Source organism: Harpia harpyja, chromosome Z, assembly GCF_026419915.1.
Source record: "Harpia harpyja isolate bHarHar1 chromosome Z, bHarHar1 primary haplotype, whole genome shotgun sequence".
NCBI lineage: Eukaryota > Metazoa > Chordata > Aves > Accipitriformes > Accipitridae > Harpia > Harpia harpyja.
In genome coordinates this window covers 38,776,445-38,792,258 of record NC_068969.1, presented here as the reverse complement: position 1 = coordinate 38,792,258, position 15,814 = coordinate 38,776,445, and the positions used below count along the sequence as shown (strand labels likewise).

General features: G+C 47.4%; 1 protein-coding gene across 2 annotated transcripts; it reads left to right on the top strand.

The window, feature by feature from the left end:
• The first annotated feature begins 1,693 nt into the window (after positions 1-1,693).
• Positions 1,694-10,633, top strand: LOC128136435 (thioredoxin). 2 transcript variants are annotated; one of them, XM_052775982.1, is made up of 5 exons: positions 1,694-1,853; positions 7,100-7,204; positions 7,888-7,947; positions 8,771-8,836; positions 10,413-10,633. In XM_052775982.1, exons 1-5 carry the CDS (start codon positions 1,830-1,832, stop codon positions 10,473-10,475), a joined length of 318 nt encoding a protein of 105 aa, XP_052631942.1. In that variant the 5' UTR covers positions 1,694-1,829; the 3' UTR covers positions 10,476-10,633. The 2 variants fall into 2 exon arrangements, with proteins under 2 accessions (XP_052631942.1, XP_052631941.1); XM_052775981.1 differs by lacking the exon at positions 1,694-1,853 and adding an exon at positions 5,539-5,786.
• The last annotated feature ends 5,181 nt before the right edge of the window (positions 10,634-15,814 follow it).

The following is a 15,814-nucleotide window of genomic DNA, read 5'->3' as shown; positions in this document are numbered from 1 at the left end:
CCGTGCGCACAAAAGTTGCACCCATAAGCAAGGAAAAGAGCAAAGGCACCGTGGGGTCCAAAAAGAGAGCCTAGTGGTTGTTGTGGTTCTGCTGCTGCAGTCAGCCACGCAGTTAATAAACTTCCAAAATAAAAACTGACATATTCTCAGTATAAATTTCCAGCCTAAGAGATCTCCAACACAACTCTCATGGGGCAAGATCTGAGGCTGTGAGGCGTGTTACCAGCTTTCCAGTGTCCACCAAAAAGCAAAGTAACATATCAGGGCACATCCTGTTGGGATGGGTTGGTACCTGTATCCAAGCCAAACTGCCTTTTTTCTTTTCTTTTTTTTTTTTTTTTTTTAAATGAAGAAGCATCTTTTTTATCCAGGACCTCCACTAAGTCTTCCCATCCTCTGCTCAGTTACATCCCAGATTAAACCTTCCGCAGGGTGGTAACCTGGCTGCTAAAGCCTGCAGAAATACCCCACTCATGGCACACCCGGCACCAAGTATCCCAAAGCCGAACATCACCTTTCCTGTGTCCCATATAGTGGGAGCTGGAGTCAGTAAGCCCATACTCCCAAATGAAATCCTACCAGTCCAACAGAAGGGAAGGAGGGCTGTGACAGCCCCATTTTGCACTCTTGCACTCTGGGACAGGCAAGTAGCGCTGAAGTGTCCAGTAGAACAAAGGAGCTCTCCAAAACACGAAAAAATAAATGAGATAAATGGAAATGTAAGTTCCCACGACCAGAGTGCCCTCGGCTGGGGAAGCTGAAAGGAATTGTTTCTGAGAGCTATTTCTGTTCCTGGCCGACTCCCTCCAAGTGGGGAACTACTAAAGATGCTCGCGGTGTCTCCACTCGTGTGTACCGATTTTAGTGTTTACCACCGGGCAAGCACCGCTCATGTCAGCGAGCACTTCTGTGCTGCTTTAGAAAGCCTGCAGCCCACAGAGAAACAGAGCTGCTCTGCTGCCCTATCCCGCGCTTTTTTTTTTGGGGGGGGGGGGCAAAAAAGAAGGCGGCCAAAAAAAAAAACAAACTAAAAGAAAGGGAAAAAGCGCTCTGGCGATTTATTCCTCCGACCCGGCCCCCTCCTGCCTTCCAGCTTCGCAGCAGCCACGCTCTCTGGGCGCTACGGGCAGCCCCAGCCCTCCTCCTCCTGCCCGGGCTGACAACGGGAGGCCGCCTGAGAGAGCCGGGCCGTGCGGCGGGGCGGCAGCAGCAGCAGCAGCAGGAGGAGGAGGAGGAGGAGGGAGACCGTGCGAGCCAGGCTGGGGACGGTGCCTCCGAAATACTTCCTGCTCATCGTTACACAGCACTTTTCTCCCAGACTCCCTGCGCTTTCTTTCGCTGTTCTTCCTTCTCCCCGCCAGCCGGCGGGGATGAGGCCCGCCCTCCCCGCGCCGGGGCTCCGCCGGCCGGCCGGGAAGCGGGGGAGGGGGTCGGTGGAGGGGGGGGGGGGGGGTGTTGGTGTCAGGCCCCCGCCGAGCCCCCGGCTCCCCCCGCAGCCCCCGGCCCGGCGCTGCGCGGGCACGCGCCAGCCGTCCCCCCGTCCGTCCCCCCCCGCGCCGCAGCGTCACCCGCGCCCGGGGGAATCCGAGGCCCGCGCCATGGGGCGGGGAAAGCGGCGGCGGCGGCGGCCGTGGCGGTGGCAGCGGGGGGGGCGGGGGGGGGCAGGGACCGCCGCGCATGCGCGGCGCGGCGACGGGCATATAAGGGGGGCGCCGGGGCGGCTACGGGCAGCGGAGCTGGTGTGAGCCGAGCGGAGCCGATCGCCGGGACGAGGTCCTTCGCCCCCTTCTTGCCGTTCAGTTGCCGAGCCGCCGCCCCGAGCCGCCGCCATGGTGAAGAGCGTGGGCAGCCTGGTGAGTCCGCTAGGCGCGTGGCGGCCGTTGAGCGCCGGGCGGTGCCGGCCCTACCTCGCCCTCCCGGCCCGGCCGCCCCGCCGCACGGGTGGCCCCGGCCGGCGCGGGCAGCCTCCTTCGCCGGGGAGGCGGCGGAGCGCGCCGCGTTTCTTCCTCCACCTTGGGCGTAGGCGGCCGCCGGCCCTGGGCGGCGCGGCCCCGTCCCTCCTCCGAGAGAGGGGAGCGGGAGGGGAGGGCGGCGAGGTGAGCATCTCCCTCCCCGGCGGGAGGGGAGGGGGCGGGCCTGCCGGGCCGCCTGCGGCGGGCCCGGCCGCCGGGAGAAGCTGGGGCGAACGGGTGCCCCCTTCTCGGGCCGCCGCGGGCCCCGGTGAGGCCGTGGCCCGCCGGGGTTGGCGGGTGAGAGCCCGCGTGCGGCGGGGATGCAGTCCGGGTGGACTCGGGAGGAGCCTGACTGACGGCTGGAGCGGGGGAGGGGGGGACCGAAGGGAGGACTCGCTCAGACCGCAGGGAGCGAGTGAGTAACTGTACCACCTAAGGCTTCAGGTAGTCGGAAGGAGGCGGGAGATGATGCAATTTCGTATTGTGGCAAATTGTTGCTCACCTCCCTTTAAAGTCTTACGGAAACGTCACGTTTTATTCCTCAGGCTGGCAGCAGGCTACTACGGTACCCTAATTTAGAAGTCCCGGCTTCCTTACGGACTGCCAGCATGTAAGGGACCGGGCGGCTCTCTGAGATCGGCCTAAGTTCTGGTGTGCTTCTGGATAGGAGTTCGTGGAAAACATGAATCCAGTTTTCCTGACTTGAAAGGAATTGCTAGAGCCCGTTCCTGTACTTAAATAACAGGAGCTGCTGGCAGAAGAAGTATTTCCCTTATTATGGTGCTGTCTGACTTGTTCAGTACACTAATGCAGCACCTCATTGTTTGGACGGTTCTGTGAATACAAACACGTCTGTGGCTTTGTGATACAGAATTGTAACAGCCTGGACCAACACGTGGAGAATACTCTGCTGGTGATGAAATAGTATGTGGTCTTGTGCACAGCAGCTGACATCGTTGATAGACAACAGTAGAGTATTTGTTAGCAGTAACTTATGAACCCAGATCTCCAAAAATACTCTCTGTGCACACTTAGTGAGCCCTTCATTTCTGGGAAAATCCTGCTGGGCTAGTCTTGCATTTTGAATTCAAAATTTGGTTGAAGTGTCAGTTTGATCTGATTGTGAGGGGCCTGTGAGTGATGCTGTATGGCATCAAGTTTGTCTTATAGGCTGTGCTCTTATATAGCCAGTTCCCTGTATAAATGAAAAGCATGGCAGTGTTTCCCCATTAGGACCGCTAAGGTATTAACATCTGACGTGTGAGCATACTAGTTCTTGTGACCACAGTTTAAATACCTGTGAATGCAGAAAGCTCCTTAAAAAGGTATGATGAACAAAATGCCTTATCATTCGGGTCCTAGAGATGGAATGGTGTGTGAGTTCAGCCTGAAATTCTTATTCTGGTTTGCTTCTCTCCCCCTTTCCCCTTCTCTGTTTATGGAGGGACAGAACAGGTGAACTTTCTCAGTGAGTTTTGAGGTTTTTGGTACAGGCATGAAAGTGGAGAGTCAGTAAACCTGGCTTTGGAGGAAGAGCCTGCTCTAACTTAAAGTGGACTAGGCTTTCACTGTCCTCTCAGCTATGAGCGTTCGTTAATAGTCTGCTGTAGTTAAAGCACGGTTTTGTTGCTTATCCATGGAGAGCATGGACTCAGCAGTCATATTGACAACAAGATGTTAACATCAGCAACACCCAGAGTATTCAAGTACAGTGCAACTGGGATTTCTGGATTAATTCTGTTTTTCAGTAAAGCAGATTGGTATTCTGCTCCGATACAAAGAGGAAAGCCCCTTTTTCCACTACCTGCAAAAGCTTCTGTGAGTGACATCTGTAAAGGAATGTGAACATGACAGCTAGCTAGATGTGGCCCCTCTCCTAACATACCTCTTCAGAAACTGACTAGCTTCTGAACAATGGTGACTCTCAGGGTACCTTACTGGTCCCTCTCAAGTCCCTGCTAGCAGACAGAAGGAGCAGTACTTCTGTTGGTTTAAGTATGTGGTCTTGAGATGGGTAACTCATCAGGGTTGTAACAGGGTTTGACTATGGGACATAATGCCTTTTATAGCCGAAGCTAATGGGGTATATAAGCCGTTAGAAAGCTGGTGTTGCCAAAGCTTTCCTATTCACACTAGCTGCCTCTCTGTTATTTGAGTCTAAGCACATGTTGAAGACTCACAGCTTCAGATGGAGATGATAGTTTTAGAAGTAGTGTCTGCTAGGGAGTTCAGGCAGTTGAGTCTGTTTATGCTAGCTTCTGTGTTAAAAAATGCAAACCACTAAATTATGTAGTAACCATTGGCAGTCAGGTGATGAGTGGGTTAATCCAAGTTCAAGGGTGACTTGATATGTGTTGGAAATCATCTTTACAACTAAGGTTGACGCCATCTGGCAGATTTGATTAAAGCTGTCTTACCTATTGCTGAGAGCAGCAGACTCCTTTCAGCGCTGTCCATAGTCAGTAGCCTCTATTTCGAGGTATGACCTGGTGCTGGGAATCCCTGCTGCACTAGAGGCTTTCATTACTAGAGCCCTTTCTCTTGGCTCTTGGAAACAGAGGCCTACCACCAGTGTATTTGTTGAATGTAGCATGCCCTTTTCTGCTGGAGGATAATACAAGCAAAATGAGGTCTTGTGTGTGCTCAGGGAGGTTGTAGTTAAATGCTCAAGAAAAAAAAAAACCAACCAACCAACCCCCAAACCAAGCAACGAACTTGACAGAGTTTTCCCCCGGTAAGGTTGTTAAGGCGCTACCTGAAGAAAATACTGGTTAACAAAGCCCTAAGATCCTCTAATAGTGTGTGACCAAATGGTCTTGTGGTGGGATGTTGCCCTTGTGTTAACAAAGATGACTTGGTTTTTATATGAAAACTTGTCACTTCATGGTTACCACTAAAAACAACTGTGGAAGTAATTTGGACAGGTCAAGTAGTTTGTTTTGCCACCACTACTGTCTTCCTTCTTCCAGGGAAATTAAGCTCTCTGGGAAAACTTTCAGGACTTCTCCCTAGTTCAACATTTTTTAACTTGCAAGAGTAAGCGCCTTTGGACCCTGCATGTCTTTTGACTCTCCCACAGCAATTTTAGCTGATGCCAGAGATGACTCGCCTGGTAATACCTGATTGTAGTCAGGACCATGTCTCTGGTGATGTGTGACCAACTGTAGGTATCGTGCCCTCCCACTCACCCCATGTTCTGTGCAATAGCAAACCTGAGGTGTGTGGCCATATGACAAACACATCCCAGGACTAGATTTCCTTTTGCAGAATACAGTAATTATGCAGCTGGACAGAAGACTTAAAGGTAAGAAGAGGATGGTTTAACTGGCAGGTGCAGGAAGTGGAATCATTAAAGAGCTGGTGATGTTACAGTGCAGAGGTGTGAGAAGCTATACCAAAAACCAAGCTGGAGGATTTGAAGGTGGGGAGGAGTGAGGCTTTACCAAGGAACTTGTGGTATAAGTAGTTGAGGGAGCAGCTAGCATGGATTGCTGTATACAGGGACATTGAACTTTGTTGGTGGGAATGGGGTACTTCTGAGACTGGGGTGCAGGAATGCATACTATGTCAGTACAGGAGTGGGGGAATGTAAGGAGATAGGAAAACTTACTGTTCCCATCTCTTTCAGACTTGAGTGTAGGTGGTGTGAAGTGTTAGCTACTGATCTTGCAGCAGAGTAGACTCTCTGAATGTCCAAGATGCAAGGATGGAAGAACTCAACATGTGGAGGCTGCGCTCCTGAAGATAGCTACACTGGGAGGGAAAATGTCTTATTAACAGGGAGATGTAATGCTGGGTGTATTTGAAGTTACAGGAAGTTATGAAGACTTTCATGTAGGTTTATACATAAGAGTGCTGGTGCAGGACCTTTTGCTTGCTTGTTAAATATATGCGTGACCAGTTTGGCTGTGTGCTCTCTTGCCTCGTCAACTGCATGGCATTCTTTAGTGGGGGGGAATAGCTTACTAGAATCAAGTCTTAACTTAGGGTGGCTGAGTGCAGAAGCTGGCATTAATTAGTTAACTCCTGTACTGCAAAACCAGCCACTGTGTACAAATAAGTATGGCAGTAACCATATTGCTTTCAGTTAGCTGTGGCTGACAGAACTCTAATGTCGTAGTCTGTTAAGTTCGGGAGATTAAAGCAGCTATCTTTTGTATCTATCATCTGAAATGAAGTTTATATTAACAGCTCTTCTGAAGCTTGCATTGCCATGATAATGAAGTTGAGGAATGTTGAAGTGGCTTGTACTTGCTTTGGAAAAGACACTGTCAGGAAGTAGCTGATAAGCATTTTTTCCTTCTGCCTGAGATACTTCTTTGCCTCTTAGTAGCACGCAACTATTTGTTTTTAATGTCTTTTGGCTCTGCTAAAACATTCACTTTTCGACCAGAAAACATGGTTAATGGCATGTAAGGAGCTCTAAATTCCAAAGAACATTGTCCAAAAATGATAGGTGTGACTGAGTGCAACAAACAGACTCGAAGCTCTAAATAAGTATTGGGTTTTACTTGTGTAGTCTCGATGTGTAGTGTTGCTTTGGCTCCTGATGTTGCATGTGGGTTCATCTGGCAAAAGTAGTAAAATAACTATCCTGTGAGGCTGCTTTAGAAAACATGCTGTAGAGTAAACCACACAACATCAAAATTATGTTAGCCATTGATTGGAAAAGGCATCAAACTGGGGGAGCGTAGAAAGATTTGTATCCTTTTCAAATTCTGCAGAGGAAAGTCTGTCCCAGAATAAAATGGAAGTCTTCCTGCCAAGGCAGAAATGAGAAAATGGATTATTAAAAACCATAAGGATCACATTCAGAGGGTGTCACTGAACAGAGCTGCAGAGTTGAGGATTGTAGCGTAGATGAATTTCTAGCTTAGTTTCCACAATTCAGTGAGTTGGGGTGACTGAGCATTGTGGTCTTTTCTAATTGAAGAGTCATAAGACACTGGCTGATGATGCTAGCACTGATGAAAGCAGTTCATATTGAAGCACTTACATGATGGTACAAATACCCCAGTGAAGTGTTTAAAGAGCTACCAAAATGGTTGGTCTGTTAAGGCTGAGAGCAAGGAAGCTTTGGGATTAGTCTAAATTGTTTTGGAAAGGAGGGGAAAAGTCATTAATGTGTTCAATTCCTTTTTTTGTAGTCTGAATTTGAGGCAGAACTGAAATCTGCTGGTGAGAAGCTTATAGTAGTTGATTTCTCTGCCGCGTGGTGTGGACCGTGCAAAATGATCAAGCCCTTTTTCCATGTAAGTAGCCTTTCTGTTTTTATTGGCAATTGTATGAAGTATATACAAATGTTTTTGTGCTGCTTGACAATAACATGGGGGGAACTTCCTTTTGCCACATGTGATTGCCAGCATTTTCTGGAAAAGGGAGAAGTCACAGGAGTGCCTAGAAACTGTAAAGTTAAATATACTGACCTTTGATACAGCTGGGAGCTCAAATGTGGTTTAACTTCTACTGTCCTAATGCTTACATGCATCTCAGGAATATAGGTACCTCACAGTTGCATTGCCTCAAGAGGTGGGATATAGAGTGGAAACAATGCTTATCCTTCTGTACACAGTTACCATAATCACTCCAGCTGTGTTTAGGTGGCAGTGGTGTCTCCTGGTAAAGTATGAGATAGGCTGTAGTATCTTTTGGTGATCAGCTGAAGGCTGTAAGAGAAAGCCTTTCACCTATGTGTTGTTATATTTGAGTCTTCTCTGGGGGGAGTATGTTTGAACAAGTTTCAACAGACTCTTCCAGGTATTGGAGCAGAAAATAACATTTTTGATCTGGTCAGCAAAATAGCTGCTTTAAGGTAACAAGGCAAGTTTCACTGCGGGGTTTAAGCAGCACCAGCCTTACAACTTATATGAATGTGTCTTTTAAAAGAAAGCTTTCCTGGAACACTGTAACTGCATAGTTTCTTATTTCATTCTAGAGTTTGTGTGAGAAGTATGGCGATGTGGTGTTCATCGAAATTGATGTGGATGATGCCCAGGTATGGTCTGGGGTAAAGCTGAGAGAAGGCAGCTCATGAGTTCCATATGAGTGTCCAAGTGACAATGAAGAACTCTTTTTAAAATGTGCTTGTAGATACTGAAATAAAATGAGAGATTACTTCAACTTTGAGAAGCAGAGATAGGGGTTTAGCACTTACACAGGAAAGAATGATTTTTTTATTTTATTTTTTTTTAAAGGACACCTGAACAGAACAAACTGCCTTGGTTATCTGCATGCTTGCCGCCCTATGGCATGTGTGAGAACTTGGGAACACTGACCCTCTGCTTTGGGAGGGAGTGTTAGTCTAAGGCCTCAAGCTGCTTTGATGCAATCTTCCCTAAAACTAATGCCTCACAACTCTCTGGTGATCTGTCTGGTCTCTCCACTGCTCTTGGCACTGCTTCCTCTTTCATGTCTTGAATTAAGTGCAATAAAATGTCTGCTGTAAAGCAGTTCCAGCAATGTCAAATAGGTACCTGCACAGTGTCAGGATGAAACACAAGTGTTGATGTAGGGCTCTTGAGCATTACAAATAGTCATCTCTGGTTTGATGCAGAGGTCCCTTTTTTCCACACGCAGAGTACAGGTATAGTAAATGTATCTTTGCTATTGCATGAATTAAATGCTGAAGGGAGGATCTTTCAGGCTTACTTCAGGGAGAGCACTGGTTTTGGTAGTGATGGACTACCAGAAGTGCTTTTGCTTCATTTTGAGCAGTAATGGCTTTGCCCTGTCACCTAAACAAAAGGCAGCTTGTGGGTTCTAAACTTTAAATATCCTTCAGACATGCACAGCTGAAGATTGTTTTCTGCCTCTTCCAGGATGTTGCTACCCACTGTGATGTGAAGTGCATGCCAACGTTCCAGTTCTACAAGAACGGAAAGAAGGTAGGCTCTGCTCTTCTGGAACTGGAGCAGGGAAGCTAAAACACTTGAAAGAAGATTGGAAATGTTAGACTACATAGCCTGCTTTCTCTTTAATGTATCTGGGGCACCACTGGCATCAAGACACTCCCGAGAGTGAGCAAGTTCATCTTAGTGCCGCATTTGCTGTAACATGTAACATGGACCAGCAGTGAACTGATGAAGCAAACCCTATTGTTCACAGGTAGTGAACTGAGTTAGTGTTACAGGTTGGTCATACCAGCAGAGCTTCATGAGAGATTAGTGGAGTTAGGTGCCTGGGTTAAGACTACTAGTCCCTCTGCCTAGCACCTTGCTTTTTACCAGTCTTGGTTAGTATTTTCTCTGGATGCAGCTGATGTTCAAGCCAGAGACATGACTATATTGTGCCTATGGAATCCCACCCAAACAGAAGTCTCTAACGTGGTTGAATATACACACAGCTGAAACAACTGCTTGGATGCTTTTACATAGAAGCTGTGTAACCTGTGAAGTGGAGGTCCTGTCGCTGTTGGAGGACTGAACAGGCCTCTTGTGCCTGCTCTGCCAAGAGGTGGATGAGATGGGATGCAGACTATGCTCTAACAGTGTAGTGGGCTGCCTGTGCAGGGTAGTTGTGAATGGCTGTCTGCCTGAACTATAGAATTGCTGACCTAAATGTGTTATCTTGGGCTTTTAGTTTGCCAAGCAAGCTGAAGGTAGGCTTTTCTAAAGTAAAACAGGGCCTGGATGGAAGTGTCGTGGCTGAGGGCAATGGACTTGCACCTGAAGAGTGAGTGTCAGATGTTGGGTGGCCTTCAGTTCAATTCAATATGGGGACAAATCATGACTACTAATGAACCTTTGACAGTTTTCTCAGGGTAAACTTCCACAGCTTCATAATGTAATTGGAAGAATTGCGATTATGATGTGACAGTGTGTGAAGGTGACACGCTTAACCCTGTTGTGTGGCTTTTTGATTTGGGTGACCTTGGCAGTTCTCTGGACACATGAGTACCAAGCAAACAATTTCATGGCCTGTAGTGTGGTCTGCTCTGTACCTTGCACCCCTGCAGGTACTAGAAGACAGAGCTGCTGGTTTTGAGACATTAATTTTGCCTATATCGTTCTGCTGTGTAAGTTGCAACAAGGACAAGACTTACAGGAGAAGCCAGGCTCAGGGACAGGTCATTTGGAGCAATCCTTCCAGAATTTGATTGGTAAGGGTCGTGAGCAACCCAAGGTAACTTTGAGCTACCTCTGCTGTGCAGCGACCCCCCGAGTCCCTTCAAGCCTGTATTTGAGTCTTACACAGCATTGGTTCAGGATCAGTGTCTTTTCCCTTTTCTCTGTAGAAGGCTCCAGCAGTGGTAGTCTGGAGGTGATTCTGTATAGACTCTTGTCCCAGTTTTTGCATGAGTTGAGTGGGAGATGAATAGATGCACATCTCCAAAATACTGCCATGTTTTGGGGGTGAAAACATTTTAGTCATAGCAGAGTTGAATAGGTGTATAGGTGGATGCTATCCAACTGTTACGAAGCATTGAATGCAACAGTTTTAAAAATCAATCTCTCTTTACAGGTGCAGGAGTTCTCTGGGGCCAATAAAGAGAAGCTGGAAGAGACCATTAAAAGTCTAATCTAATCTCCAGCCATGGAGACATTGAAGCATGACTGCTTCGGCTAAGTTATAGCCTCTAACTTTTCTACTTAAAAAAAAATCTAAACAAGCTAGCTAGTGGTGGAAACTATCCTCCAGATCTATATAAATGACTACAATAAAGTGTAAATTCTTCACTTTCAGGTATTGCCTTGTGTTTCAGTGAAAATGAGAGGAATTTCGTAATGTCATCAAGCTGTCAGTTTTTGATGTGTTAAAGGAGTACTGTCTGGATACAAAGACTCTTGTAAAATGCAGCCTGATCTATTATTGGGATATTGCTGGGGGTGGAAAATTGTGGTGCATGGGATGGCAATGACAGTTGCTTTAGGAGAAGTCTGCTGCCACCTTACTTTTGGGTGGTAGTTGCCAGGCTATAATGTGAAGAGTGGTAGTCTGGCTTGCAGGTATGGAAAGGGGAGTTTAGGAGTTGTAGAAAAGAGATTGGTCACTGGGTGGGATAGGTTCTTTCTTTTGTTACCTCTTTTTAGCTAAAGATTCTTTTAAAATCTGTCAAGCTTCATTTTGGACTTCAAAGCTAAGATTTGGCTGTGTATTAAGCATCAGAACATAATACCAATCCTACCATGGAAGTGTAAGGTAGGACTTGGAGCTGCTGCCTTTTTGCCCTTTCAGTTTTGCCTTGCCATTGGTGTACCTTTTGGTTCTATTAGTAGCAAGGTATGTTTAGTCTCAAGAGTTGGGCTGCTTTGTTCCTAGGCAATAGTCTGGAACAAATGACTGAAGAGGTAAAAATTGTAGTGTCTTAAGCCCCAAATAATTTAGATTTATGTATTCTTGTCATCTTCATTTGACTGCACTATTGCATTCTTAGAACATACTGGACACTTCTATGTGCTGCACAGTAACCTGGACCCTGCAGTCTTTCAAATCCGCATTGGGCTGTCTAGACTAATGCTGACCTGCCAGCCTCTGTGTACTATTCAACTACTCTTCCCAGGCTCACCAAGTAGAACTGCTGTGTTTTTCTGCCATATCAAAATGGCTTTCTTGCTGGCTTGGGTGTTGTCCTGGATAAGAATTCAGTAAATGAGGAAGCAGGGCTGTAGCTAGCAGCTATGCCTAATGCTGTGGTTAGCGCTAGGTGAGCTGTGCTGCTCATTGAGTATCGGTGATGAAAAAGGAAGACTACCTGCTACATATGCATACAACATGGGATGAGTGGGCCTCTTGTCCTTGTGTTAAGGAGCTCATGTGTGACTCAGCCTTACACTCATTTCACAAGCATGCATGAATTTCCTGGCTCTTGAGGGCTGGGGGCCTTCAGCAGCCTGCTGCATATGTTGCCTATTTGAAACAAGATTTTTCTAGTCTGAGAAGTGACCACACCCTTTAGTTGAGGATAAGCCATCAAGGATCTTCTTGGATGTAAGCTCTGGGTTGTGATTATGCAATAAGAAGGACATGCAAAATGTTTTCTCTGCAGCTCTGGCTGTTTGACTGAGAGGAGTGCAGCTGTGTGTTTAAAAGACTGATCACCCAGGAAAGAGGGAGACCACCACCCCAGGTGGTGCCATGGACAGGCTTGTGGGAAGAATAAAATGAAGCTGGAGCAGGAAGGCACCATTAACACCACACCATCTGCAAACAGGCATGGCTTTTAAAAGCAGTTCCTGGCTGGCCTGCTTATTCTCTTTCTCTGGGCAGTAGCTGGGAGCAAGAAAGGTTTAAAAAAAATCCCTGGTGAAAAGTCCAGGTGAAGTTCAGGAGAAGCCCATAACATCCAGCTTCATCTTTAAGAAATAAGGAAGCTACCAAGATATGCTGCAACATACAGTGTTTCTGCTGAGGTGAGGCCAGACCAGGTTGTTACCTACTGGAGCAGGGGAAAGGTGCAGTTAATGCTGCTCATGTGTTGAGTTTGACTTAATGCTCTTAATGACACTCTGCAATAACCTTGAAAGATCCAGGTAACATAGGAGTGACTAGAAATTCAAGATAGGATTGGGAAAGATCAGAAAGGCTGGAATAACTCTTGTGCTGAAACTGGGGGTGCAAAGCAATTCTTACAAGTGCAGTTAGTCTTCAGCTTCCTGAGCTGCAGTATCTTCCAATTCTGAGAGCTGGCATGTAGGCATAGCGTGATGGAAGATAACTTGCATAGCCTTATTTTAAAGGAGGTGTTCTTTAAGGCTTGGCTGTTTGAGGAATATTCAGTGAGGATATGTGTGTTAGCTAAACTTTCCCTTTAAAGGAACAAGCAAGCATATTCTCTCCAAATGTGTAGTTATGCCAGAATCTGAGTGTTTGAAGTTGGCCTTTGTCATTACAGGTGATGGAAAGCAAAGCCTAATGGTTATACCTAGCTGAGATGTAAGGAGCCTCAGTTCCTACAGCAACAGTGCCCCTGCTGGGAGGAGAGAACCCCAGTTCAGGATGGGAACTGGACTGAGTCTTCCAACAGGCAAGAACATGGGGTTTTGGCCTCTAACAAAGCCTAGACTTAGCACATAAATGTTTTGCCCTAAAAGGAATGGGTACAAGTAGCCTTGCTAAAAACTTGGGCCGTATGCCCTGCCACATGGGTGTTAAGTAATACCCTGGAGGGCTCAGTAGGTGCGTTTATTTTTTTGCTTGCTTGTTTTTCATATGAAGGAGTGAGACCAGTATTACCATATGCTAGAGAGTAGTGCAGCAGAGTCACTCTTTCATTGAACTCTGTGATCTGCTGTTTACATGAACAGAACTGGCTGCTTTGATCCAGTGATCTGAAAAGATGCCTTCAAGAGGGAAGTGGTAGATGGCCAGCTGACTTGAATGTTTGGAAGAAACTTGATGTACATGGCAGAGAAGAAACAACATACAGAGGTTTCTTCTGGGAGTCAGGGCTTCAGGAAGAAGTTCTCCTCCCCTCAGGTAATGACTGCAGTCTTTCATTTGGCTATGAAATGGCTGGGATCTGTGCCTTGCTGTCAAACCAGTAGAGCAAGGTGCTTTTGTCTGCAGGCCTGTTACATAGCTTACTTTCTTAGAGTGGGCTGGCCAACAGGAGAAGTACTTCCTTGAGCACAGCAATTGGAACACATTGCTGGAATAAGTAGGCTTAATGAGAGAGGACTAATGATGGTCAAAGGGAGGGCCAAGGGGTCACAGTGAGTGGACAAGGGAACTGTATGTGATTAGATTGCAGTGAAATAGTGACATTCCTTAACTCCATCTGTGTGTTCTGAAACTGCTGTCAATGCACTTGGGGAAGGAGTCTCTTCACCACCCATGCACCTCTTCCACATCTTCTCTTGCAACAGTCAGCTCCAGTTAACCATCTGTTCTTCATTCTTTCCTTGACCTGAATGAAGTTAGACTTGGATTCCCCTCCGAATGATTCCAATAAGAGTATTTGTAATTACTCTAATGTTTAAATTTTTACTCTTCATTCATCAAAACTAGCTGGATCTAGCAAGAACAAAAAACAACTTCTGTTTTACCAATGCCAACAAACTGTGGCATAGCAGCTCCTTTGTGCTGTGCTCTAGGACATGCAGCTTTCAGCCACCCAAGGAATTGGCTTGAGGAATATGCTGGTGAAATCCTGGCTAGACTAAGTCTGTAGCACTGGTCCCTGACCCTTGGTGAAGGGTGGGAGAGACTGACTGGTGGGTTGACCTTGGCTGGCTGCCAGGTGCCTAACAAGCCCCTCTTACCACTCCCTTCTTCAGCAGGATGGGGAGAGAATGACAGAAAAGCTTGTGGCTTGTGGTAAGGACAGGGAGATGACTCAGCAAGTACAGTCACAGGCCAAATGGACTCAACTTGGGGAAATTAACTTACTGCAATTACACAGAGTAGGATAATTTGAAATAAGAACGAATCTCTTAACACCTTCCCCTACCTCTCCCTTCTTCACAGGCTCAGTTTCACTCCTGGCTCTTCCACCTCCCCACCCCTGAGTGGTGCAGGGGGATGGGGGTTGTGCTCAGTTCATAACATGTCTCTGCTGCTCCTTCCTCCTCATGCTCTTCCACTGCTCCAGCATAGGGTCCATGGGATACAGTTGTTTGGGAATGGACTGCTCTGGTGTGGGTCCCCCATAGGCCACAGGTCCTGCCAGAAAACCTGCTCCAGAGTGAGCTCCTCTCCACAGGCCAGAAGTCCTGCAAGAAGCCAGTTCCTCTGTGGGCTGTCCGTGGGCTGCACCATTCTTTAGGCACATCCACCTGCTCTGGCATGGGGACCTCCATGGGCTGCAGGGGCTCGTTAGAGAGGACTCAGCTTTGGCCAGTGTGGGTCCCTCTTGCAGCCAGCTGTCACTGGCTCTGTCTGATGTGGTGGCAGCTTCTGGTGTCTTCTCACAGAAGACAACCCTGCGGGCCCGACCCACTACCAAAACCTTCGCATGTAAACCTTAATACATTGAAAGGTTGACAACAGGCAGTGCAGGACTGAGAGGGCACCAGGCTTAGCAGGGGCCTGGCTGTGGCGTGGGGTCTCTGCCCTTCATCTGAAGCAGTAACTGTATACCAACTCTACCCTAGCTGCTGAAACCTTCATTTGTAGGTCTTCCTCAGTCAGAAGACCAAGCACAAAACTGTGGCAGAAGAGTTGTCTGATAAGGTGCTCTGGGGAGGCAGTGGGTGCTGTACTCAGTCTTGCTGACCAGAGGTTGAACCACACTGTGGCATCCTTATTTTCAATGGAGGTTTCGTGCAGGTGAGAAGCATACCCAGCCAGATGCCTCCAGATTTGCTAAGGATCAACTAGATGAGTTTGAGGAACTTCAAAAAGTCTTGCAGAGATGTCAGGGAAGTACAACCACATGAAATGCAATTTTTCCTCCTCTGGAGAGGGAAAGCTGAGATGGTCCGGGTTGGTAGATAGAGAAGGTGAAGAATGCATGGGAGCTGCATGAAGCCTTATCTCTACTGGCAGCTGGCAAAGACAAAATTTGTGACAGATGCAAATCTCCACAAGGTGGCAGTGACTGTCTACGTTTATACATGCATTTATACACACATGGGCTCTGGGAATGCCTTGCGCTTTTCCCTCTTGTGACAGCACTGGAGTGATGGTAGTATGTCTAGGTAACAGGCTAGAGGAGAGTGCATGGGGGGTGGGATCCCATTATCCAGGTGGCACCATCTCCCTGGCCCCCAGGAACTGGAGCATCTGGGGTGGGGTGGATGTGGCAGAGGTGTGAACAGACTCTAGGGAGGTGAAGAAGCCAGGCATTGGATCCAATGGCATCCACAGAAGAAGAGTTTTAGACCAGGCTTGGGTCATGTACCCTCCACTTGAGTCAGTCTATGACATTTCCTCAGGGAAGCAATTAAGTCTGGTTTTTCACCTTCCTTTGCATGTTTCTAGTT